Raw genomic sequence first — 21,832 nt, 5'->3', positions numbered from 1 at the left:
TTTCAATAATGGCCACGGATTTGGAATATATGCAGCCTTTAGGTTTCCAGCTTTATGCTAGTTTTTCCTATTAGCCCCTTCACCTTTTGTGGGTTCTCACCTTATTTTCCACACTCCATGCAACTATCAGAAATGAATAGTAAGATAGAAGGTTGTGGTAGAAATCTTTGGAAGAAAAATGAGCTGTTAGTACTTACTAACCTCTCAGGATTTCTGTCTTCATTTCTGTTTTGTCCTCTGTAGAATTCTTACAACTGTACCAACTCAATAATGCATTGTAATACATACACATATATGTCTATGCATATATATGTATTATATATATAATTTATCATGCATTTTAGTTGTTTTTATCATGAAGATTGGTCAAGTATATAGTTTATCATACTGCTGTCAAGAAAGCTTTTTTAAAACTTTAATTATGATATTAAATGCATCTTTTATGCTACCTTTGACAAATTATCATTAAAATTGTATCTAATTGTATAGGTTTTCTGAATGTATGTATTTTAAACATACACCACTTAAAATGTGAGACTGATATGTATAATAAATCAATAATATTTATCTCTAAGATTATAGTAACTTAAGAATAAAAGTGTGAGAAAACCATTTTATTAGTAATTAGTTTAATAAGTTGTCATTAGACAGATCTCTGATGAGAACTCTGTTTTCTGTCAATTTGTGCCAGTTTACCCTCTGTTCCATCGTCACAAACCAAGTTGACTCTGTATTTAAACTTCATGCCACTTTAGTGTAAAAACATGTATTTCTCACTGTCTAAATCAGCAGCAATTTTAGAGCTTGACTAAGGTTTTGTATGTAAATAACAGATGGCAGCATTCATTTTAGTATTTATTAGAGTGGCGCAAAACAAAACTGATCAAACTTTCAATGTTTCAAAGACACTGTTTAAGTAGGAGAGGGTTTGAAAGCTACTGAATAACATAAATATTTATCACATTCTGCTTTGGTTTGTACAAATGCATGTACACAGTATATAACTGATGGAAGTAACCTGATTATGTTATCAAGCATGTAGCATTTGATGAATCTTAATCTCATTTGGATGTGTATTTCATAACTTTGTCAAAAGCTACATAATGTATGTATTTTTTAGAAGAAAATGTTACTACCATTTTTTTCTCAAGTTATTCCATAACTGGCACATTAACATATAAGCAAGAACATGAAGTTAGTATTCGTGAGGCTTCTTACTCTAAGGAAGGTGTTAGTTTCTGCGTATACCATTAGACAGAGTCCAGTAGTACTTTGCTCTCACTGATGACAGTACACGCTTGATGTCTTTGTGAAAACTACACATGTATTATCCAAGGAAAAATGTGGATCTAGCAGCCTTGAATCATCCCACAGACTGGTTATTGTCTTTTCTACTTGCACGACTTTCACAGCATATGCCAGTTATTACCCTAAAAATAAAAACCATGCAAGGAAAGCATTAGAACCGTCGATCCATTCCAAGTGCAAAATTCCAATTATCAAAGCCTAAACACAAGCCTTTTATTAAAAATCAACTTTGATCTGCACTATAATTGGCACACTTTCTACTCAGTGACATGGGAAATTTAGTGTTGCATTTCTATTCTATTTTTCCTTTACAAACAGTAACAGAACATGATAGCCAGGCAAGTGCTCTGTTTGGTGGAGACAAGAGATCTGGGTGAGAGCTGTGGACCCACCTCAGACTCGGGCTCTGGTGACATTTCGGGGTGTGGGAATCAGCCTTTGTTTCAGGGAGGTTTCTGAAGACCACCTAGTTTCATCACCAGCATATCAAAAAGCATCTTAATTATTCTCCAGCTGCCCAAAGTTAGAGCTACTCTAAATTTTCTGCCAGGGGTGTTGGTCACAACAGACTATGGTTTGTGAAGTAATTTGGTTCTAGTACTAAATTGATAACTAAATTTGATATCAAAAAATGATACTGAGTTTATGAAATTTTAAATTTGGTAGTATAGTGAGTTAATATATATTGTTTTTTTTTCCTAACAGAATATAAGCTACAAAATCTCCCCCAAAACACCCAATAACAAAGATAGAATATTTGAACAGGATATGCCTCCCACTAGAATTCAAGTAGGTGCCAGATGACCTAAAGCTTCTTGGACTAGGTTATCTGGGGAAGCTGATTCAGATAGAGCAATAAAAACTGCAGCTCCCAGCCCATAGTTCCGGAACATAGTTCCAGTACAGATTCTTTCACAAGAGGATCGAACTTCAAGTAGTTGATGTCTATTAAATATTCTCTTTCTAAATTCAGAGTTCACAGAGATATTAAATCCATATGTGATGATGAGGGGCAGACAAACACGAGTAACACATCGTGGAATCTACATGTTACTACAAAGAGACATTCCAAATATGCATTATGTCACTTGCTCCTCACAGCCACTCTTTGAATTCATTGTTAACATCCCATTTTATATAGAAAAGGAGACTCAGCTTTACGTCAACCGCATAACTTATCCAGGTCACAAAGTTAGGAGGTGGTGGAGCCAGGTAATTGACCTAAATTAAATTTCTAGGCCTCAGATTTATGCCTGGTTTCAGGTTTCTCTAACTCCAAATTAGTGTTCATTCAGCAACTCTCTATTTGATGGACTTGCTGACAGTGAAAGCCAAGTAAATAAAAATAATACATTGAGTTGGAAATTTTATTGTAAAGTGGAGGAAAAAACAGTAAAATCTAGACAAGGAAATTATGTTAAAGGAGTAAGTTTCTTAATTTGCTGGGGGTGGGGGAAACTAGAGTATGGCATCACCCTCAAAAATCTGCTTCCCTAACCTGGATCTGCCTTTTATATGAGGGCATAAAAGTATTACTGTGTGCCTTCTGGAGGCCAGACCCTGAGCCAGGCACTGGAGATATGATGGTACATAAGAGATGGTGTATGGAGCTTATAAACAAGAGGAATAATAGGACAAAAACAGATGAAGGTGAACAAAGCAATGATGAAGCTGCTGGGAAATGCAGAGGCTTTGTAAGAGACTTTGGGGAGGTGATGGTACAGGGATGGTGATCTGGAAAAATCCCTGAGGAAGAATCGCTGTGGGAGCCATTCCAGGCTGATGGAACCGCATGCGTGATGACTCTTTAATAAGCATTCAAGAAGCAGATGCATATTATGATCATGGAAGGGTTTCATGCAGAACAATGACAGCATCTTTTTTTTTTATTAAATTCAGAATGAAAACTGGATTAGGGAGAGAGCAGTTTTGTGGCTAATGCAGGGGACAAGGTGGGAAGTGCTGGTGGCTTGAAGGAAGGCAGCAGTAATGGGGCTGGAGTGAAGCTAAATTTGAAAGATAGATAGACTTTCCAGACATGGCCAGGGGGTAAATATGGAGAGAGATAGCTCCCAGGTCTTGGTATTTCATAGTTTCTTTCTCTCTACATATTTGAACCTGCAAACATCTGCAAGATCCCAAATCTTTTCACAATGACCCGGGTTGGTGGGGAAAGGAGGCCCGCCAATGGGAGGCTTTTGCGGGACAGGTGAGCTGTGAGCACATGAGGCAAAGATGCTTTGAGTCATTTTAAGAATAACTATGGCCAGGTGCTGTGGCTCACGCCTATAATCCGAGCACTTTCAGAGGCCAAGGCGGGTGAATCACGAGGTCAGGAGTTCGAGACCAGACTGGCCAACATGGTGAAACCCCGTCTCTACTAAAAATACAAAAAATTGGCTGGGCATGGTGGCGGGTGCCTGTAACTCCAACTACTCAGGAGGCTGAGGCAGGAGAATCGCTTGAACCCGGGAGGCGTAGGTTGCAGTGAGCCGAGATTTCACCACTGCACTCCAGCCTGGGCGACAGTGCGAGACTCTGTCTCAAAACTAAATAAATAAATAAAATAAAAAATAAAAGAATAACTACAACATCATTTTCTTTTTTTTCTCCTTGGAAATAAAAATAGGACAACTCACTGTGAAAGAACCCAAGTTTCTTGATTTTGAAGTCAGAAATGAGGTACAACTCATCGTTTTAGCTGAAAGTAGTGGGCATAGAGCCTATTGCAAAGTAGCAGTCTTGATACAGGATGAGAATGATAATTCACCATGCTTTGAACAAAGCGTTTACCAAGCATCAGTGTCTGAAAGCCAACTCTACAATGCTCATGTCATACAGGTAACAGAAATATATTTGTGTGTGTGTGTGTGTGTGTGTGTCTGTGTGAGAGAGAGAGAGAGAGAGAATTATTACAAGTCAATGTACATAAAAATTTCTAAGCCCTGTGGTCCAACAGTCTTTCCAGGCCATGTACATTTTATAGATGGGATGAAACCTTAGGTTAAAGAAAATCTGAAATTCTTGCACTCTCTTCCTCTTTATTTATTCAGTGCTCAGTTACTGACACCTGCTTTCTCTAGAAGTACTATTGAGCACTAGAAGTATGCATTTATTAATACAATAGAAGTATGCATTTAGTGTAATGAGTGAAAAGAGGAGACACAGCCTCCTCCTGAAGGAAAAGTGTAAGACTTCATAGAATAATGATATTTACACTAAGTCTTCAAGGTGAACAGTGGACGGATCTGCTTTCAGGACTAGCCCCATCTCAGTAAAAGGCCCCAAGTCCTGGAGAAGCATCCATTCACAGGGAAATTTTGTTCATGCTGTAAAACCCACCCATCCTTGATACTTTCTCCACCTGCCTCAGGACAAGTGCTTGTTTCATCTTTCCCTCCACTATTGAATTGAGTTTTTGTAGTCAGGAAGCTGGGCATTAGGAGATCTCTAACCTCCCGTGACTTTGGAAAGGAAATCAGTATATATCCAACTTCCAGGCAAAGTTAGCCACAGGGAGGGTCATTCCTTTTGGCCCCTGGAATGTCATGGCTGTGGTCAGCACTTCATGCTTATTACACCCCTTTTTCTCTGGGCTAGGTGGGGTAAGGCGTTTACATGGCATGCTAGCATATTTTCTGGACAAAACCTGCAACAGTTCTTTACTGTGCAGACACCTTCACCTCATTATATAAAAAGACCCCACAGTGGCTCACAACTGTAATCCCAGCACTTTGGGAGGCCAAGGCAGGTGGATCACCTGAGGTCAGGAGTTCGAGACTAGTCTGACCAACATGGTGAAACCCCATCTCTACTAAAAATATAAAACTAGCCTGGTGTGGTGGTGGGCACCTGTAGTCCCAGCTACTTGGGAGGCTGAGGCAGGAGAATTGCTTGAACCTGGAAGGCAGAGGTTACAGTGAGCTGAGATCACGCCATTGCACTCCAGCCTGGGCAATAAGAGCAAAACTCAATCTCAAAAAAAAAAAAAAAAAAAGCCTTTCTTTTACTGCAATTCCAGTTTCTGATGCACATATCCATGCTGTTGGTGAAAACAAGACCAATAGAGTCTCAGCTGCCTTGGAGTTTTAGCTCTGTGCCCCTACACCCCATCCAGGATATCTGGGATCCCCTAGGCTATGACTGCAGGTGTATTTTGTTTTATAGCAGCCTGATTGCTCTAGTCACTAGCCTGTTCCAGATGTGATGTCTTTACCCTGGTTTCAGCCATGACTGAGATGTTTCAGAAGAAAGAACATTCACTTTTCCAGTCTTTATCATCCCTGCCCAGTGAGGCTGATCAGTGGGGATGGCAGATGCCTCCAAGGCCACCTTGTCACAAGAGGATCCCCACACTGGGGCCCTGCATCGTTTCACTTCTCTGTCCCAAATGCTAACTGGGGTGGAGCTAAATTGCTCAGTGTGAAATAAGTGAAGGCAAAGACCCATATAAAGCCCAGGTGCACTGAATGAGAGAGCCTGACCCACCGGCGCTTCAAATTATGGCAGACTTGTAGAAGGCTGAGTCAGGGACAGATAGAATGAACTTTGTTCTTTCCATTTTTCAATCACTGAGTTCCCAGGAAGCTAGCACTACCATTCTGCTGTGTCCTGTTCAGAAAATTAGAAATGAAGGAGGCTCTGGAGCTCATACCAATTGTGGTGGTTGCTTCCTGGTTTTTGCCCCCACACTGCTCAATGCCCTCCTTTGGTTACAGCCCCACAAACTTCCTCTGAGGGTCTGACCCTCTGTAGATGCAGTCCTGGGGGGATTGTCATCAAGATATTGACCTGCCTCCCACTCCCATCCCGCCAAAGGTGTGGTGAACTGCCTTGCTTCTCTCAGTCACACAGACTTTCTCTCCCTGAAATTTGAATCTTCAGTGAAGGGACACCAAGACAGAGACAAATTACAGCCAATTCATCTTGATGACAACAACTCAAAGAAGCTGTGATTTACATTCCCTAGAGCCACTCAGGCTCTTGTATTCACTGGGCACTGTCTTTCTGATACATCTCTCCCCGGTTGGGTTAGCACTACTTAAGATGTGCCAGTACCCTAGAACCATAGCTGATAGACCACCCAGAGATACTCTCTGTAGCACTTTTTATTTTTTGAGACGAAGTCTCGCTCTGTCGCCAGGCTGGAGTGTGGGGGCGCGATCTCGGCTCACTGCAACCTCTGCCTCCCAGGTACAAGCAATTCTCCTGCCTCAGCCTCCTGAGTAGCTGGGACTACGGGCGTATTGCCACCATGCCCAGCTAATTTTTGTATTTTTAGTGGAGATGGGGTTTCACCATGTTGGCCAGGATGGTCTTGATCTCTTAACCTCGTAATCCACCCGCCTTGGCCTCCCAAAGTGCTTCTGTAGCACTTTTAAATGTATGGCTCCAAGGGATATAGTGGACTTTGATGCAGACTGGTTTCTTTTCTTGGTGATCCCAAAGGAAACTGCATATTGCAGCCTTTCGGTCCCAAGAGCTGTCCCGTCTGATGAGCTCCTGGATACTGCACCTGGGTCACTCAGGGTCCCCTGAGAACTCTGGCAGCAAAGTGAAGGATAAATTGAGATGGTAGGAAATTAGAATGAAAACCCACTAGGACATTCATCAGTATAGTAGCCCAGGAGAGAGATGACAGGGGACATGAGCTAAGACTAAGGCTCAGGGGCATAGAAGATATAAATAAGTAAAAAGTAATTAATTAATTTGTCAACTTGTTCTTAATCAAGATATCGAATCCACTAACATAATTGGTTTAGTGATTAAAGTTTATTGCAAAATGATAGAGAATGATGTAAAACTTCTGTTTTATCCTCAACACAACTTTGATAACTCATCAAATACATGATCAGGATCTACACTTCCTAGCACTAAATCTAGGTTTTGTTTCACTTGTTTAATGATCCCTTTAAAATGAAACTTTAGGGCCAGCCACAGTGGCTCACACCTGTTATCCCAGCACTTTGGGAGGCCGATGCAGGTGGATCACTTGAGCCCAGGAGTTCAAGACCAGCCTGGGCAAAATGGGAAAACCCCATCTCTACCAAAAAATACAAAAATTCGCTGGGCATGGTGGTGCATGCTACTTGGGAGGCTAAAGTGGGAGGATCACTTAAGCCCAGCAGGCTGAGGCTGCAGTGAACCATGAATCACATCACTGCACTCCACCCTGGGTGACAGAGCCAGACTCTATCTCAAAAATAAAATAAAATAAAACTTTAAGTACAATATAAAAAAATTCACACCTGGCCAATTTTATAGGTAATTCTTTAAGCAGAAAAAAAAGAGCAAATGAAAAAAAAAATTATCACTATGTGGAGATTTCCCATAACATTTTTTCCATTACTTGTGCTAGCATGAATTCATATACACTATTGGAACTCTCCTATTCAAGCAACTTAGATGTTTTTAAAAATATTTCTTCTCATTGCACAAAATTATACCTCAAAAACATGTACCATGTCTACTGAGAGCTATTTGAAAATTCTTTGGATGAAGAATTTCCCACATCACTCAGTTTATCATAAAGTTAAATGTAAGCTTCAGTTGTCTGTTGGTATTTCATTTAATCATTGTTTTTAAAATATGTTTGACAAGCTGTGATTCTTTCTTAATGCATGTCTCTGAAAAACAGACTGAACCCATATTGCAGAATAAATCTTATCTAATGAAACAGTCGATTCCTCACAGGTTTTTGCTACCGACCTGGACAGTGGTTTGAACGGCCTGATTGAGTATTCTATTCTGTCTGGCAACCAAGAAGAAGCATTCCAGATTGATGCACTGAGTGGTGTGATAACAACAAAAGCGATTCTAGATTACGAGCTCACCAGCTCCTACAGGTTGGTCCAGGGTTCAGATCCATTGGCTCCATTTATTCTGCCTGCTTACTGACAACATTGCTGTTTTGTTCATAACTTTCGGTTACGTAAGCTTATTGTAAAATGTGTTATCCCTTTGATCCAACTTGTTGATATTCTCTTTGATCTACTCTTTTTGATATTGAAAATAGTTTCAGCCATTATTTGTATTTGGAAAAAGTGATTAAAATAGCAAAACTTTAAGGTCCCTTCTAGTTCTAAGATTTTATGAATTTGTGATGCTATTAAGCCCTAAATGGGGGACACTAAAAAGATAATGTTTGTGAGATGTCTAATGAACTAGAGAGCCCTCTGCAGGTGTTTGTTGTTATTGTTTTTTTAAAACGTGAAGACTGAGGGATACCTTGCTTTTTGATTCTTTATTCTTGCATGTGAAAGTACAACGCTGTCTTGAAGGTCCTGTTGCAGTTCTGTGTTCTAATAGAAATGATCTTATTAAATGCATACATTTAACATTAAAACTTTGTGCCTAGAGCCTAAGATATGCCAGCCTTATACAGAATTCAACAAAGGAAATAATAATAGTGTTTAAGTTTTCTTGGTGTTTAAAAAAATCAGTGCTACAAAAGACTAGATTTATACAGAGAGACAGTGATGGGATCACAAATTGTGGAAGCAAAAGGCTTTTTTTTTTTCCTTTTCTGAGACAGAGTCTTATTCTGTCGCCCAGACTGGAGTGTAGTGGCACAATCTCAGTTCACTGCAGCCTCTGTCTCCTGGATTCAAGCAATTCTCCTGCCTCAGCCTCCCAAGTGGCTGGGATTACAGCCGCCTGCCACCATGCGTGGTTAATTTTTGTATTTTTAGTAGAGATGGGGTTCCACCATCTACCAGGCCAGGCTGGTCTCAATCTCCTGACCTCTAGTGATCCACCTGCCTTGGCCTCCCAAAGTGCTGGGATTACAGGCATGAGCCACTGCGCCCAGCCAGCAAAAGACTGTTAAGAATTCTAAAATATCCATGAGTGGGGACTGCTTAAAGAATTAGCAAAACCCTGGAATAGAATACTATGAAATACCATGAAGCTGATTTTACAAAAGAAAGAGGCATAACTCTATGTGCCGATGAGGATGGAGCTCTAGGATATGTGACTAAGTGAAGGCAGGAACGAGACCCACTACCATGCTTATCCAGCATGCCTGTTTGAGTAAAAGCACACCCGCATATTGAGAATGCTTCTGGAAGAAAATATAAGAAACCGTTCACCTTATTTGTCTCTGGAGAAGCAGTCAGGCAGCCTGTGGTCCAAGAGAGGCTTAGCTCTCTTACTGAACATTTTAGTATGCTTTAGATAGATGTTGTATTTTTGGGTTTTTCCAAAAGGCCTTGCTCATACTGTATTCTATTTAATCCTCGCAAGCACCTCATGAGGATGTTAAGGTGGGCATTTTCTTATTTGCTGATAAGGCAACAGAAATACAGTGGCTTGCTCAGGGTCATAGGATAATTTGAGGTTCAAAAGTGAACTTGCACTTAAGTATTCTGCTTCTAAGTCACAGTCTTTCCACTGCAGAGCTGCAGAGCAGACATCCTGTCTAAGGAAAACACAGGTACAGTATACCAAAGACAGTGAGTGTCAGTATGCTTCTACACCAGGCTACTTTTATGTTTTATGAAAAAATTATAATATGTGCATGTGGTTGAGCAATGAGAGCTGATTAAACTGGAATATCTTACTGGATATATTGGATTAATTACCCTCTGGAAAACCTCCCAATGCTAAAAATTTAAATGTTTAGTTTTTTGTTTAATATACTTCGAAAGTATTTTAAAAGTTTAAGACTTTATCCTGTATTAGCTATTATAAATTTTAAAATAATATTTTAGCATAATAGCTATTGGTACTTATTGTTTAGATATATTAAAACCTATTCCCTGCTACATTGTTTCTATAGTAATTGTTTAAGCATGAAACTTTTCTCCTCTTCCACGGATGACTGCAGATAAATCTCAATCTAATTGAGTGATTACAAATTCAGGAATTATTAAAGGTCTGCCATGTTCTAAGAACTAAGCATTTTCTGATTTTAAGGACTTTCTGTCACAGTGTTCTTCTTACTCAATGGAACCTAATTAACAATTAAATCTAATTTCTTTCAACTTTTTCCTATTTGCGTCATGGTTTCTATGTTCACAATATTAAATTGGTCCCAATATTAAAAAGTGACTGTTTCACATTGCCATGAAGAATTTAACTCTAGGCTTGAAGAAGCAGGAACTGAGAAAAGTTGAACCCCCTACACACTGCCACAGAGAGATACACACAGGTAACAACACACACACACACACACACACACACACACTCTCTCTCTCTCTCTTTCTCTCTCTCTCTCCAGCATCACCAAGGCAAGGAATTATTTTAAACCTCCTTCCTCCCTGGGCTCTCCCCACGCCCCGCCCCCCACCCCGCACAACACCTGTGGCATGGCTTCTATCCTTTAGTGCTTTTCTTGATATTTAAGGCAATAAGAAATAAAGGAGGATTTTCCCTAGTCTGCTACACCTTCAGTGAATGTTTTGGAAACAGTCTCATTTAGCTTCCAACTTTTTACTTTTGAAGTATTGCTATTTTGTCCGATCAAGGAAAGTATCCCAATTCCAGCCCTTTGTTTTAAAATATAAAACATTTCCTCAAAAAAATAGAGCTACCATACAATCTAGCATTCCTGCTCCTAGATGTATACCCACTAAAAAGAAATCACTATATCGACAATTTATTGCAGTAATATTCACAATAGCCGAGATTTAGAAGCAACCTAAGTGTCCATTAACAGGTGAATGGATAAAGAAAATGGGATACAGATACACAATGGAGTATTATTTAGCCATTAAAAAAAAAGAAGAATGAGATCCAGTCATTTGCAACAACATGGATGGAACTGGAAGTCATTATGTTAAGTGAAATACAAACATCACATGTTCTCACTTATTTGTGGGAGCTAAAAATTACAACAAATGAACTCAAGCAGATAGGGAGTAGAAGGATGGTTACCAGAGGCTGGGAAGGGTCAGGGAGGATTGAGGGGAAATGGGGATGGTTAAAGATTACAAAATATAGTTGGAATGAATGAATAAGACCCAGTATTTGCTGGCACAAAAGGGTAACTATAGTCAAAAATTTAATTATACATTTAAAAATAACAAAAAGAGTATAACTAAAAATAACTAAAAGATTTGGATTGTTTGTAACACAAAGGATAAATCCTTGAGGTGATGGATACTCCATTTACCCTGATGTAATTGATACACATTGCATGCCTGTATCAAAATATCTCATGTAACCCATAAATGTATATACCTACTATGTACCCACAAAAATTAAAAATTGAAAAAGAAAAGATTTCCTATTATATTCTTCAATTTCCAAGACTTGGGCAATTTAACCTTTAATTAGTGATGCATTTTTTAAAATAATAATAAAACATAAAACGGAAAAAGGGAGATAGTATCAGTCATGATTCTACTAAATATGAATGTATTAAATAATTTTTAGTTTTCATATTAAGCCACATAGAAGAAAATTCAGTGGAAATTCGATGACAAATTATAAAATAGGCATTAATTTCTGTTTGATGTTTATGAATATACAAAAAGGTATTTATCAAGCATGAAGCTGGGGACACAAAGACAAATGCAAGAGCCCTTGTTCTCAAGGAGTTTGAAAATCGAGTCCTGGCCGGGTGCAGTGGCTCATGCCTGTAATCCCAGCACTTTGGGAGGCTGAGGCGGGCAGATCACCTGAGGTCAGGCGTTCAAGACCAGCCTGGTCAACATGGCAAAACCCCGTCTCAACTAAAAGTTCAAAAATTAGCCAGGCATGGTGGCGGGCTCCTGTAATCCCAGCTACTCGGGAGGCTGAGGCAGGAGAATCGCTTGAACCCGGAAGGTGGAGATTGCAGTTAGCTGAGATTGCACCACTGCACTCCAGCCTGGGCAACAAGAGTGAGACTTTGTCTCAAAAAAAGAAAAAGAAAATCAAGTCCTAGTAAAATATATAGCAGAAGGCAAATTAATAATCACAATAGTTGCCATTTATGGAACTCCTGCTTCACATTTATTATCTAATTGAATTCTTGTAATAGACATGATTTATAAAATAAAGAAATGGGAACTCAGAGAGGTAAAGTGGTTTGGCCAAGAATCCGAAGCTAGTACATGGTAGAACATGATTCTAGCCGATGTGAATGATTGCAGGGCTTATTTTATGATGTGAATGAATCTTAAAAGTATATGCATGTACATTTACAAAATAAATAAATATTCAAGGCAAGCAGTTATTTTCAGGAGCAATGCTATAACTCCTCAGTGTATTCTCCATTGAATGCTCATTATGACTGTGGGAGAAAGCAATTTTACAGGCAACGTAGGAAATGGACTGAGATGTTAATTATCTTTTTCAAAATACACAATTCATGAAAAGCAAAGCTGGGATTGGAATCCCAGTCTATTGATGCCCTGAGAAAAAGGGAATAAAAAGGATTTGGGGCCAAAGGCACGGGAACGTGAAAGTGTTTGGTATGTTTGGAAGTAGCAAGTAGTACAGCACACCAAAGAAGCAACTAAGTTTGGGGTAATGAAAGAGGCAGCAGGCAAGTTTTGAAAGACTTTCTGTGTCTCGTAGTGGAAACTAAACATTATTCTGCGAACTACATACTACTATAAGCAGTTGAACGAATGTTTGTATCTTTATTTCTAAAGACACCTCATAATGGATGCACTGCAAGAGAGAGAACTAGCTTAGGCCAACAAGCTGAGCTAGACTGCAGCAATGAAAAGTCTGTTACATGGATGGTGCAGTGGGGACAGAAGGAAGATACATACTAAAATATTGATTCAAATATGGAATCCATAGGAACTTGATCACCAATTGAATTTATCGAGCAAGAAAAGAGATAGAATGGTTCTTTTTCTGCTTAGGAAAGGAAGGGAGAGGAACAGATGGAGATTATGATTTTTTTATTCTGGGTATTTTGAGGTGGAAGGACCAATACAAGGACAAAAGTAAAGATACCCTTTTGGCAATTGAAAATAATAATCTGCAGCTCAGGGTAGGGGTCTTCACTCAAGATATGGATTTGAGATTCATCCAGGGAAAATGTGTAAAATGAATTACCTAGGGAGAATATGTAAAATGAGAATTGAGGAGTGGTGACTTATCACCACCTCAGGATTCGGCCGATAAATAGGAACTGCAAAATATATTTAGGGAATAGAAAGATCTAGAAAAAGATAATATCATGGAGACCAAGGGGAGAGGTTGGGCTGAATGAAAGAAGACTTCAAAATATGTTTGCATTAGAATCACTAAAAATACAGTCATCTCTCAGTATCCATGAGGTATTGGTTGTGAGACTCTCCACTGCATCCCTCCCACTCCCCCATACAAAAATCCATGGATGCTCACATTTCTTATATAAAATGGCATAGTATTTGCATATTACCTATGCAATCCTCTCATATAGTTTATTTATTTTAATTTCAAATTTTATTTTAGTTACAGGAGACATGTGTGCAGGTTTGTTACATAGGCGTGTTGTACCATGTAGTGAGCACAGTACTCAGGTAGTTTTTCAGCCCATGCCCCCTCCCTCCCTCCCTCTCAGCAGTTCACAGTGTCCATTATTCCCATGTTTATGTCCATGTGTGCTCCATGTTTAGCTCCCATTTGTAAGTGAGAACATGAGCTATTTTGGTTTTTTTGTTTATGTGTTAATTTGTTTAGGATTATAGCCTCCATCTCTATCCATGTTTCTGCAAAAGACATGATTTTATTCTTTTTTATGGCTGCGTAGATCACATTTTCTTTATCCAATCCACCATTAACAGGCACCTAGGTTGCCTTTTTGCTATTGTGAATAGCGTGGTGATGAACACATAAATGTATGTATTTTTTGCTCTAATGATCTACCTTCCTTTGGGAATATACCCAGCAATAGGATTGCTGGGTCCAATGGTACTTTGTGGCAAGTTCTTTGAGAAATCTCCAAACTGCTTTCCACAGTGGCTGAACTATTTTACATTCCCAACAATGTATTAATGTTCCCTTTTCTTCACAATCTCACTAGCATCTTTGTTTTTTGACTTTTTAATAATAGCCATTCTGACTGGTATCTCATTATGTTTTGATTTGTATTTCTCTGATGATTAGTGATCGTGAGCATTTTTTTATATGTTTGTTGGCTGCTTCTGTGTCTTTCTTTGAAAAGTGTCTGTTCATGTCCTTTGCCCAATTTTTAATGGGATTATTTGGGTTTTGCTTGTTGATTTAAGTTCCTTGTAGATTCTGGATATTAGACCTTTGCCAGATGCATAGTTAGTGAATATTTTCTCTCATTCTGTAGGTTGTCTCTTTACTCTGCTGATTATTTCTTTTATTGTGCAGAAGCTCTTTAGTTTAATTAGATCCCATCTGTCAATTTTTGTTTTTTGTTACAATTGCTTTTGAGGACTTAGCCAAAAATTTCTTGCCAGGGCCAATTTCAAGAAGGGTATTTCTTAGGTTTTCTTCTAGGATTTCTATAGCTTGAGGCCTTATATTTAAATCTTCAATTCATCTTCAGTCAATTTTTGTATATGGTAAAAGGTAAGGAGCTAGTTTCATTCTTCTGCATCTGGTTAGCCAGTTATCCCAGTACCATTTATTGAATAGGGAGTGCTTTCTTCACTGCTTGTTTTTGCTGGCTTTGTCAAAGATTGAATGGTTGTACGTGTGTGGTTCTATTTCTAAGTTTTCTATTCTGTTCCATCACTCTGTGTGTTTGCGTTTATACCAGTACCATGCTATTTTCATTACTGTAGCCTTATAGTATAGTTTGAAGTCAGGTAATATGGTGCCTCTGGCTTTCTTCTTTTTGCTTAGGATTGAGTCTGTTTAGGCAGAAAATAAGTATTCAATAGATACATAAAGATTAAAGATTTTGATCTAAGCATATTTTCTTAATTTGATTTTTTATTATTATCAAAGTAATATATACATTTTTAAAAAAATCAAATAGTGTATAGAGTGTAGATGAAAGTCAGCAACCACTGCCTCACCTCTCCCAAGGCTAAAGCCCTCCAGAAGCAGACACTATTAACTGATTTTCTCTGATATTATAAATACAAGTATGTAATAATTTATAACTTTAAACATTATCTCTTAACTTCCTGTTATAATATAGGTGTAAAATCCTTACTTTCTCATGCTCCAACTCTTTCTATATTCATATCACTGTTTTTCATTTAATCAGTAATTAGTGTTTATATTATATGAATCTATTCATGTTTACTTCATAGTCAAATCATATTATATGTTTTTTTCCTTTTATCACTACTCCTCAAGCCCCCAGTTTCTTTCTTGATTGCCCAATTGGCTATATCTATGCACTGAATTCCTTGTAAATATCCCATAAGCTCTGTTATCTGCATCTAATTTATCCTCTAACTGCCTTTCATCAAATATTCTATCAAGCCCTCTTTTTTCATGAAGACCTGGTTCCTACTGCTTTATGCCCTCTCCATCTAGCATGAACAGTTTGGGTTAATAAACCTATTGCAAGGCTGAGATCCAATAACTTTGGTTTATAGCTCTCCTAGGTCAGGCCAGCGCTTCCAGATCCCATGTCTTTCTCTTCCAATAGGTTTGCAGGAAAAGGTGCCACAGAAGTAAATTATCTGAGCCTTTGCATGTCTGAAAATGTCTTTATTCTACTCTTTCATGTAATATATGCAATGGACAATACAGAAGTTGAAAGTATCTTTTAGAATTTTGAAGACATTGCTGTGTTATTCTCTGAAACCCAGTGTTGCTATTAACAAGTCTGGTGCCATTCTAAGTCTTTTTTTTTTTTTTTTTTTGAGACGGAGTCTTGATCTTCGCCCAGGCTGGAGTGGTGTGATCTTGGCTCAGTGCAACCTCTGCCTCCCAGGTTCAAGCGACTTTCCTGCCTCAGCCTCTCAAGTAGCTGGGACTACAGGCACCCACTACCACACCCAGCTAATTTTTATATTTTTAGTAGAGATGGGGTTTCACCAAATTGGCCAGGCTGGTCTCGAACTCCTGACCTTAGCTCAGTGCAACCTCTGCCTCCCGGGTTCAAGTGACTTTCCTACCTCAGCCTCCCGAGTAGCTGGGACTACAGGCGCCCGCTGCCACACCCAGCTAATTTTTATATTTTTAGTAGAGATGGGGTTTCACCAAATTGGCCAGGCTGGTCTCGAACTCCTGACCTTATTATGATCCACCCGCCTCAGCCTCCCAAAGTGCTGGGATTAAAGGCATGAGCCACTGTGCCTGGCCACCATTCTGATTCTTTTACTTTGTATAATTTTTCCTTCTCTCTAGAAATTTATAGGTTATACTTATCATCCATAGTATTTTAAAATATGATTGCATATTTTGATGTGGGTTTCTCCTTGTGCTGTGTATTCAGTGTTCACTTTTAATAAAAACACATATTTCTTTTAATTTTCTTGTATTATTGAAAAGGAAAATTCATTGAAAATTTCCTCCCCTTTATTTAGTTTTGTTTTGTTGTTTTGCCCTGTTTCATTTTCCTGAATCCTATTCAATTAGGTATTGGATTGCCTAGATGGATTCTTTGTTAGTTATATTTTATTTTTTACTTTCCATTTATTGTTTGTGTGTGGGTTTAGTTTTTGTTGTTGTATTTTGGGAAGATATTTCCTGAATTTTAATCTTCTAAAATTTCTTTTTTATTTTCTAATTAAAAATTGAGAGGATATTATATACTTGTTTTTACTTCTAAAAGCTCTTCTTTGATGTTTGACTTTTTAAATAATATCCAACTCTTGTTTTATGCATATGTTGTCTTCTGATATCTCTCCAAGGTATTAATTAGAATTGTTTTAAATTTTCTTTTGTTCCTTTCAATATCTGTTTCCACTGGGTTCCTTTTTTTTATTTGTCTATATTGAGCTCTCTTTTTCATGGTGAAGGCTTTCTGTAAATAAGTGTTGATTTTTAGATATAAGTGAGGCAATGTCAAAGTCATTAGAACCTCTGAGTGGGCTAGAGGGACTTGACTAGCACACTTTACTTTCAAATGTACCACAGGGGAAGTCGACTATTTTTCAGGATGACATACAAATGGCAGTATATGGAGTTTACTTTTCTTTGGGAGGGGACTTTCAGTTCTCCAGAGAAGGTCTTTCAATATTACTAACCCCAAGTATGAACCAAAGGCATTCTTTGGCTGAGAATGCAGAGTAATGGGCAAGAGGGACAAAACTACCCTGTATTTAAAATAACATACATAATCTTTCTATTTAAATAATCTGAATTTAAAATATTCTTCCTATTTTTATCTCAATACCTCACTGCAATTTTTGCCATGTCTTGAGCCTCTCCTTGGTGACCTGGGAGCAACTCTGCTCCTCACGTATCTTTATGCTCCTCTGAATGCATTTTAAAAGACTTCTTTTAGAGTGGTTTTAGGTCCACAGCAAAACTGAGAGATGGTGCAGAGATTTCCTGTATATCCCTGCCCACACACATGCACAGCCTCCCCTGTTATCAAAATCCCCACCAGAGTGGTGCATTTTGATGAAGCTACACTGACACATCATTATCCCTCAGATTTACAGTTTTCAGTGGGATCCACTCTTGGTGTTGTACATTCTGAGTGGATTTTAATCTCTGATTTCCTTTGGCCCACTCATCTGCAACCACTCTTCAATCTGCTCGTATCTTCCAGAATTTGTTGATATTTCTCATTCATTTCACCCACTAATATCTTCCCTCATTTTTTAGCTTTATGGACTTATAACTTATTATAAAAGGTTTTTGATATCATTTTAGAAGAATCTTGAGAGGAAGGGAAGATAAAACCTGTGTAGTCAGCTTGCTGTCTTTAACCAGAAATCATAGTTTTTCTTTTCATAGTTATTTCTGCTGGTGGCTGATATTTTATTTTTTTTTCAGAATTTCAGAAGGATTAGAAAATTCCTGCTAGATGTTTAAGATATAATTGAGAGTTTTGAAAAATCCTCTACCAACAAGTTTAGTACTTGTTAAGACAATCAAAAAGATCCTTCCTGGTCAAAGGCCTTATTTAAAGTTTAACATGGTAAAAGAAGCTTCCCATTGTTGATAGAATAGGAGAAAAATGCTCTGAATTTAAAAGGCTTAGAATGGGCCTGTTCTAAATCTGGTCAGTTTCATTTATTGTCTCTAGTGATAATAGTAATCAGGGCAACAGTTGTGGAACATGGAGTGAGTTAGAAAGGCTACAACCAACAGTTTCACAACTGCGAAAGAGCCATCATAGATGGCTTAAAGTCTTGCAGAGGTTGTGTACAGAATATCTGCACATCTACCTTCATATTTTTTTATTTGTTCTTCAAGTCATTGAGAAACCTTTTCCTTTCCCATTTATTTTGATGCTAAACAACATATTTCTCTCCATATCAAAGAATCTCACTTCTTTTTAATCTGACAAGACATTATGTAGGATGCCTGAAGTTGTAACATTGTGAAAATAACGGTAATTATGGCTACAGTAGAACAGTTGGTAGAAACTTAACTTTGATGTCTTGGCTGAGACTTTAGATGACATTGGAAGGGGCAAGCAGCAGGGGAGAAAGCAGTATGAGTTGATTATTTTTGGTAAAATATTTCCATATGTATCTGACTGACATTCATACTAACAAAATAAACTTTCAGCATATAATTATTCCAGAAGTTAGGCTCCAGAAATGTGAGATTCAGGTGGTTGTTCTACTAATATTCCAACTCTGATAATGCAGAAGGCAGCCTGTGTTCTTCATGAATAGTAGATAAGCCCTGATGATTTAATATTAAGTGGAATTCAAACCAAGAAGGAGTTGATGTTTATTTCATGTCATTTTTAAATTTAGGATTGGAAAGAGAAAGAACATTCATCAAGTGAACGTTCTAACAATGAAAACAAAGTGAAAGTGTATCAACTTTCAAGACATAGTTTCTTAAAAGGTGGTTCCCACAACTAGCTGAGACTAATTCCACTTCTGAAATAAAGAGCATCTTCTAATTAATAACTCATTTTATTACTCAGCCACCCTCCTAGCCTTCATCGTGTTCAGAGGGGAGTGAAAAATAAGCCAATAATTATACATTAGAATGTGATATATACACAATAAGAGAGGTATGTTCAACAAGTATCATGAAGCACAGGTTTCCAGTTGACCAACACATAAGCCTGAATCCCAGCTCTGTCATATAATATATGTATAACCTTGGGGAAATCTTGAGAAACCAACATTCAATACTTACTATAGAAAAGCAAATAAGGCAGCTCCCTGCCCATAAGAAACTTACAGAAGAGGCAGACAAATATGTTATTAAGAAAAAAGAGTGATGATTGCTATGGCAGAAGAATGTACAGGGTGCTATGCGAATACATAAAGGTGCATTTAAATCAAATGAAAGGTCCATGACAACTTCACAGAGATGTGAGATTTGAAAAACCAAGAAGGTGTAAGGGCTGAGATTCCATGTAAAAGCAAGAACAAAGAAGTTTATGTGAACATGTTCAGGGGTTTGGATAACCTCTTAGAGACATGGAGAGCCAAAGAAGAGTTTTAAATAGGGAGGTCAGGTTTTCAAATTAGGATCTTAGTTAGAGCAATTGAGCGCAATATAGAGGGTGGATGGAACAAGAGGAGACTCACAGTAGGGAGGTTGGTAATTTATCAGGTCCTCCTGGTGAGAAAGGATACAATACATATAGAGCATTCCAGGTAAAAATGGTGAGGGGCTGAGGCTACAGGGGACTGGCTTGTCCAAGTTTGCCTGGGACTTTAGTGGATGTAGCACTGAAAGTCCCATGTCCAGTTTGCCTGGAGTATCTTGGTTTTAAAAACACTGCAAGTCTCATGTCCCAGGAAATTCTTCACTCCCAGACAAAGCAAAATGTGCTGATTACCATACATGAGGGCTCTGAATGTAGGAGTGAAATGGCTGGGGACACTAATCCAAGTGACATCCAGGAGGTAATACCGATAAGATACATAATTAGTTGACCACTGGAAGGGTGGTGAGAGAAAGGGAGAAGTTGAAGACAGTAACAAGGTTTGTAGTTTGTTTGATGGAGAAGCTCATTGTAGCATCATCCAAGAGAAATTAAATTAGTCTATGTAAATTCTTTCAGATCATGGACTTTTACCTCTACTTCACAATCCTAGCCAATCATGCATCTTCTGTAAGTGTGTTCATCATAGCGGTGTCCTGTCTTATTTCTAGCATTTCGATTGATTTGCTATTTGGATCCAAAAATATCAGTACAAAGCAATCTTTTAGTGGCTACATCTTTTGTTGGTTCAGTAAGATGGAAATATGTAGCAATATCCAGACCAGGGCATGGCAAGGTGGAAACAGTCTACTTATCCAAAGTACAGGTATTGGTGTTTCTATTTTTTAAGATTATTCTTCACAGGACAGGATTGAATTTTACAGTCTGGCTCTCCGAAATGGTCCATTTTGACATTAATGCCTCATGATCCCTGGCAGCTTGCTGGATTTGGTTCTCTGAACATGCCAAAAATAAATAAATTTCAGAGTACCATTCTTATGAAATACATTTTAAATGATGCCATTTAGAAAATCCAAGAGAGAAATAAAAGTAGCTAGTCAGCTCATTTTAAAATTTTCAACTAGATATTTGATATTTATGTTGTTTTTCTAATTCCTGGATGATGAATCACATTCTTTGATTCTTTTTCCAAACCAGCTTGATTGTCCAAGCCACAGATAAAGGGATGCCCAGGCTTTCTAATACGACTGTAATCAAGGTACAGGTGACCGATATAAATGACAATGCCCCAGCTTTTCTCCCCTCTGAAGCAGTGGAAATTACAGAAGGTAAGTGTGACAATTTGGCATAGTGGTTTTGATTAACTTGTATAATATCATTTACTATTTTCTTTAGCCAGACACTGTATTAACATGAGTGCTAATCCTCAACAACCAAGCAAACTAGATCATTTTTGTCTTCATTTTGCAGAACAAAAAAATGGATGATCATAAGTTAAATATTAAATGTCAAAGGAGTAAAATGTTAAAGCTGAGATTTGCACTCAGATCAGCTGGAGGCCAAGTCCCCATGCTCCAACCATCATCCCTTATAGTATCTGTTTATAATGCAGACATTTCTTACAAATTATATCTACTCTATGAAGAAGCATATTTTGTTGACTGTGATAACCACTGTGAACCTCCTCTAAGAAGAATCAGCATTCATAACTCTGTCAGTCTTTTCAGGATACGAACAACAACTAATTAGTGAAGTGAATTAGATGTTTATTGCACAAAGCCATCATTTTTCCCAGAATAACCTTATCTTCAACGTTTGTACCACACTAATGGTAGAGGTTGAAACTAGAAATTTTTAAGTGAGATGCTGGTTAAACTTCATTATTTGGGTCTGTGGGTTACACAATGGTCCCGTAGTCTGTGGACCCAAAGTTGTCCATGGTCAATGGCTGCGTTGGTGAAACATAACCTAAGTCTTTATAGTTGAAGATGAAAATAACGGTGACCCTCGCTTGCCTCTCTACTTCACTCGTAATACTACATTAATTCCTAAAATGTTTCTAACATTTTATTATGTTCACTTTCTAAACAAATTACAACCATAACCTCTCACAGAGGGAAATATTCCAGA

At 38.1% G+C, this 21,832-nt stretch overlaps 1 protein-coding gene and 1 long non-coding RNA gene across 2 annotated transcripts in view; one reads left to right on the top strand and one right to left on the bottom strand.

Annotated features, from left to right (window-relative positions):
* Nucleotides 1-21,832, top strand: part of DCHS2 (dachsous cadherin-related 2) — a 263,743-nt gene that overhangs the window by 232,266 nt on the left and 9,645 nt on the right. Inside the window, exons 15-17 of the mRNA XM_009448442.4 lie at nucleotides 3,938-4,149; nucleotides 8,002-8,153; nucleotides 20,900-21,030. Of these exons, the coding sequence (XP_009446717.3) occupies nucleotides 3,938-4,149; nucleotides 8,002-8,153; nucleotides 20,900-21,030 (495 nt within the window). The remainder of the gene's footprint in view (nucleotides 1-3,937; nucleotides 4,150-8,001; nucleotides 8,154-20,899; nucleotides 21,031-21,832) is intronic.
* The window catches only part of LOC104006251 (uncharacterized), a 276,708-nt gene continuing 254,879 nt past the window's right edge, over nucleotides 4-21,832 (bottom strand). Inside the window, exon 6 of the long non-coding RNA XR_010156726.1 lies at nucleotides 4-1,430. This is a non-coding gene — a long non-coding RNA (uncharacterized LOC104006251). The remainder of the gene's footprint in view (nucleotides 1,431-21,832) is intronic.

The sequence above is a fragment of the Pan troglodytes genome, chromosome 3 (assembly GCF_028858775.2).
Source record: "Pan troglodytes isolate AG18354 chromosome 3, NHGRI_mPanTro3-v2.0_pri, whole genome shotgun sequence".
In the NCBI taxonomy this organism is placed as follows: Eukaryota; Metazoa; Chordata; class Mammalia; order Primates; family Hominidae; genus Pan; species Pan troglodytes.
This window is presented reverse-complemented; position numbering and strand designations above follow the sequence as displayed.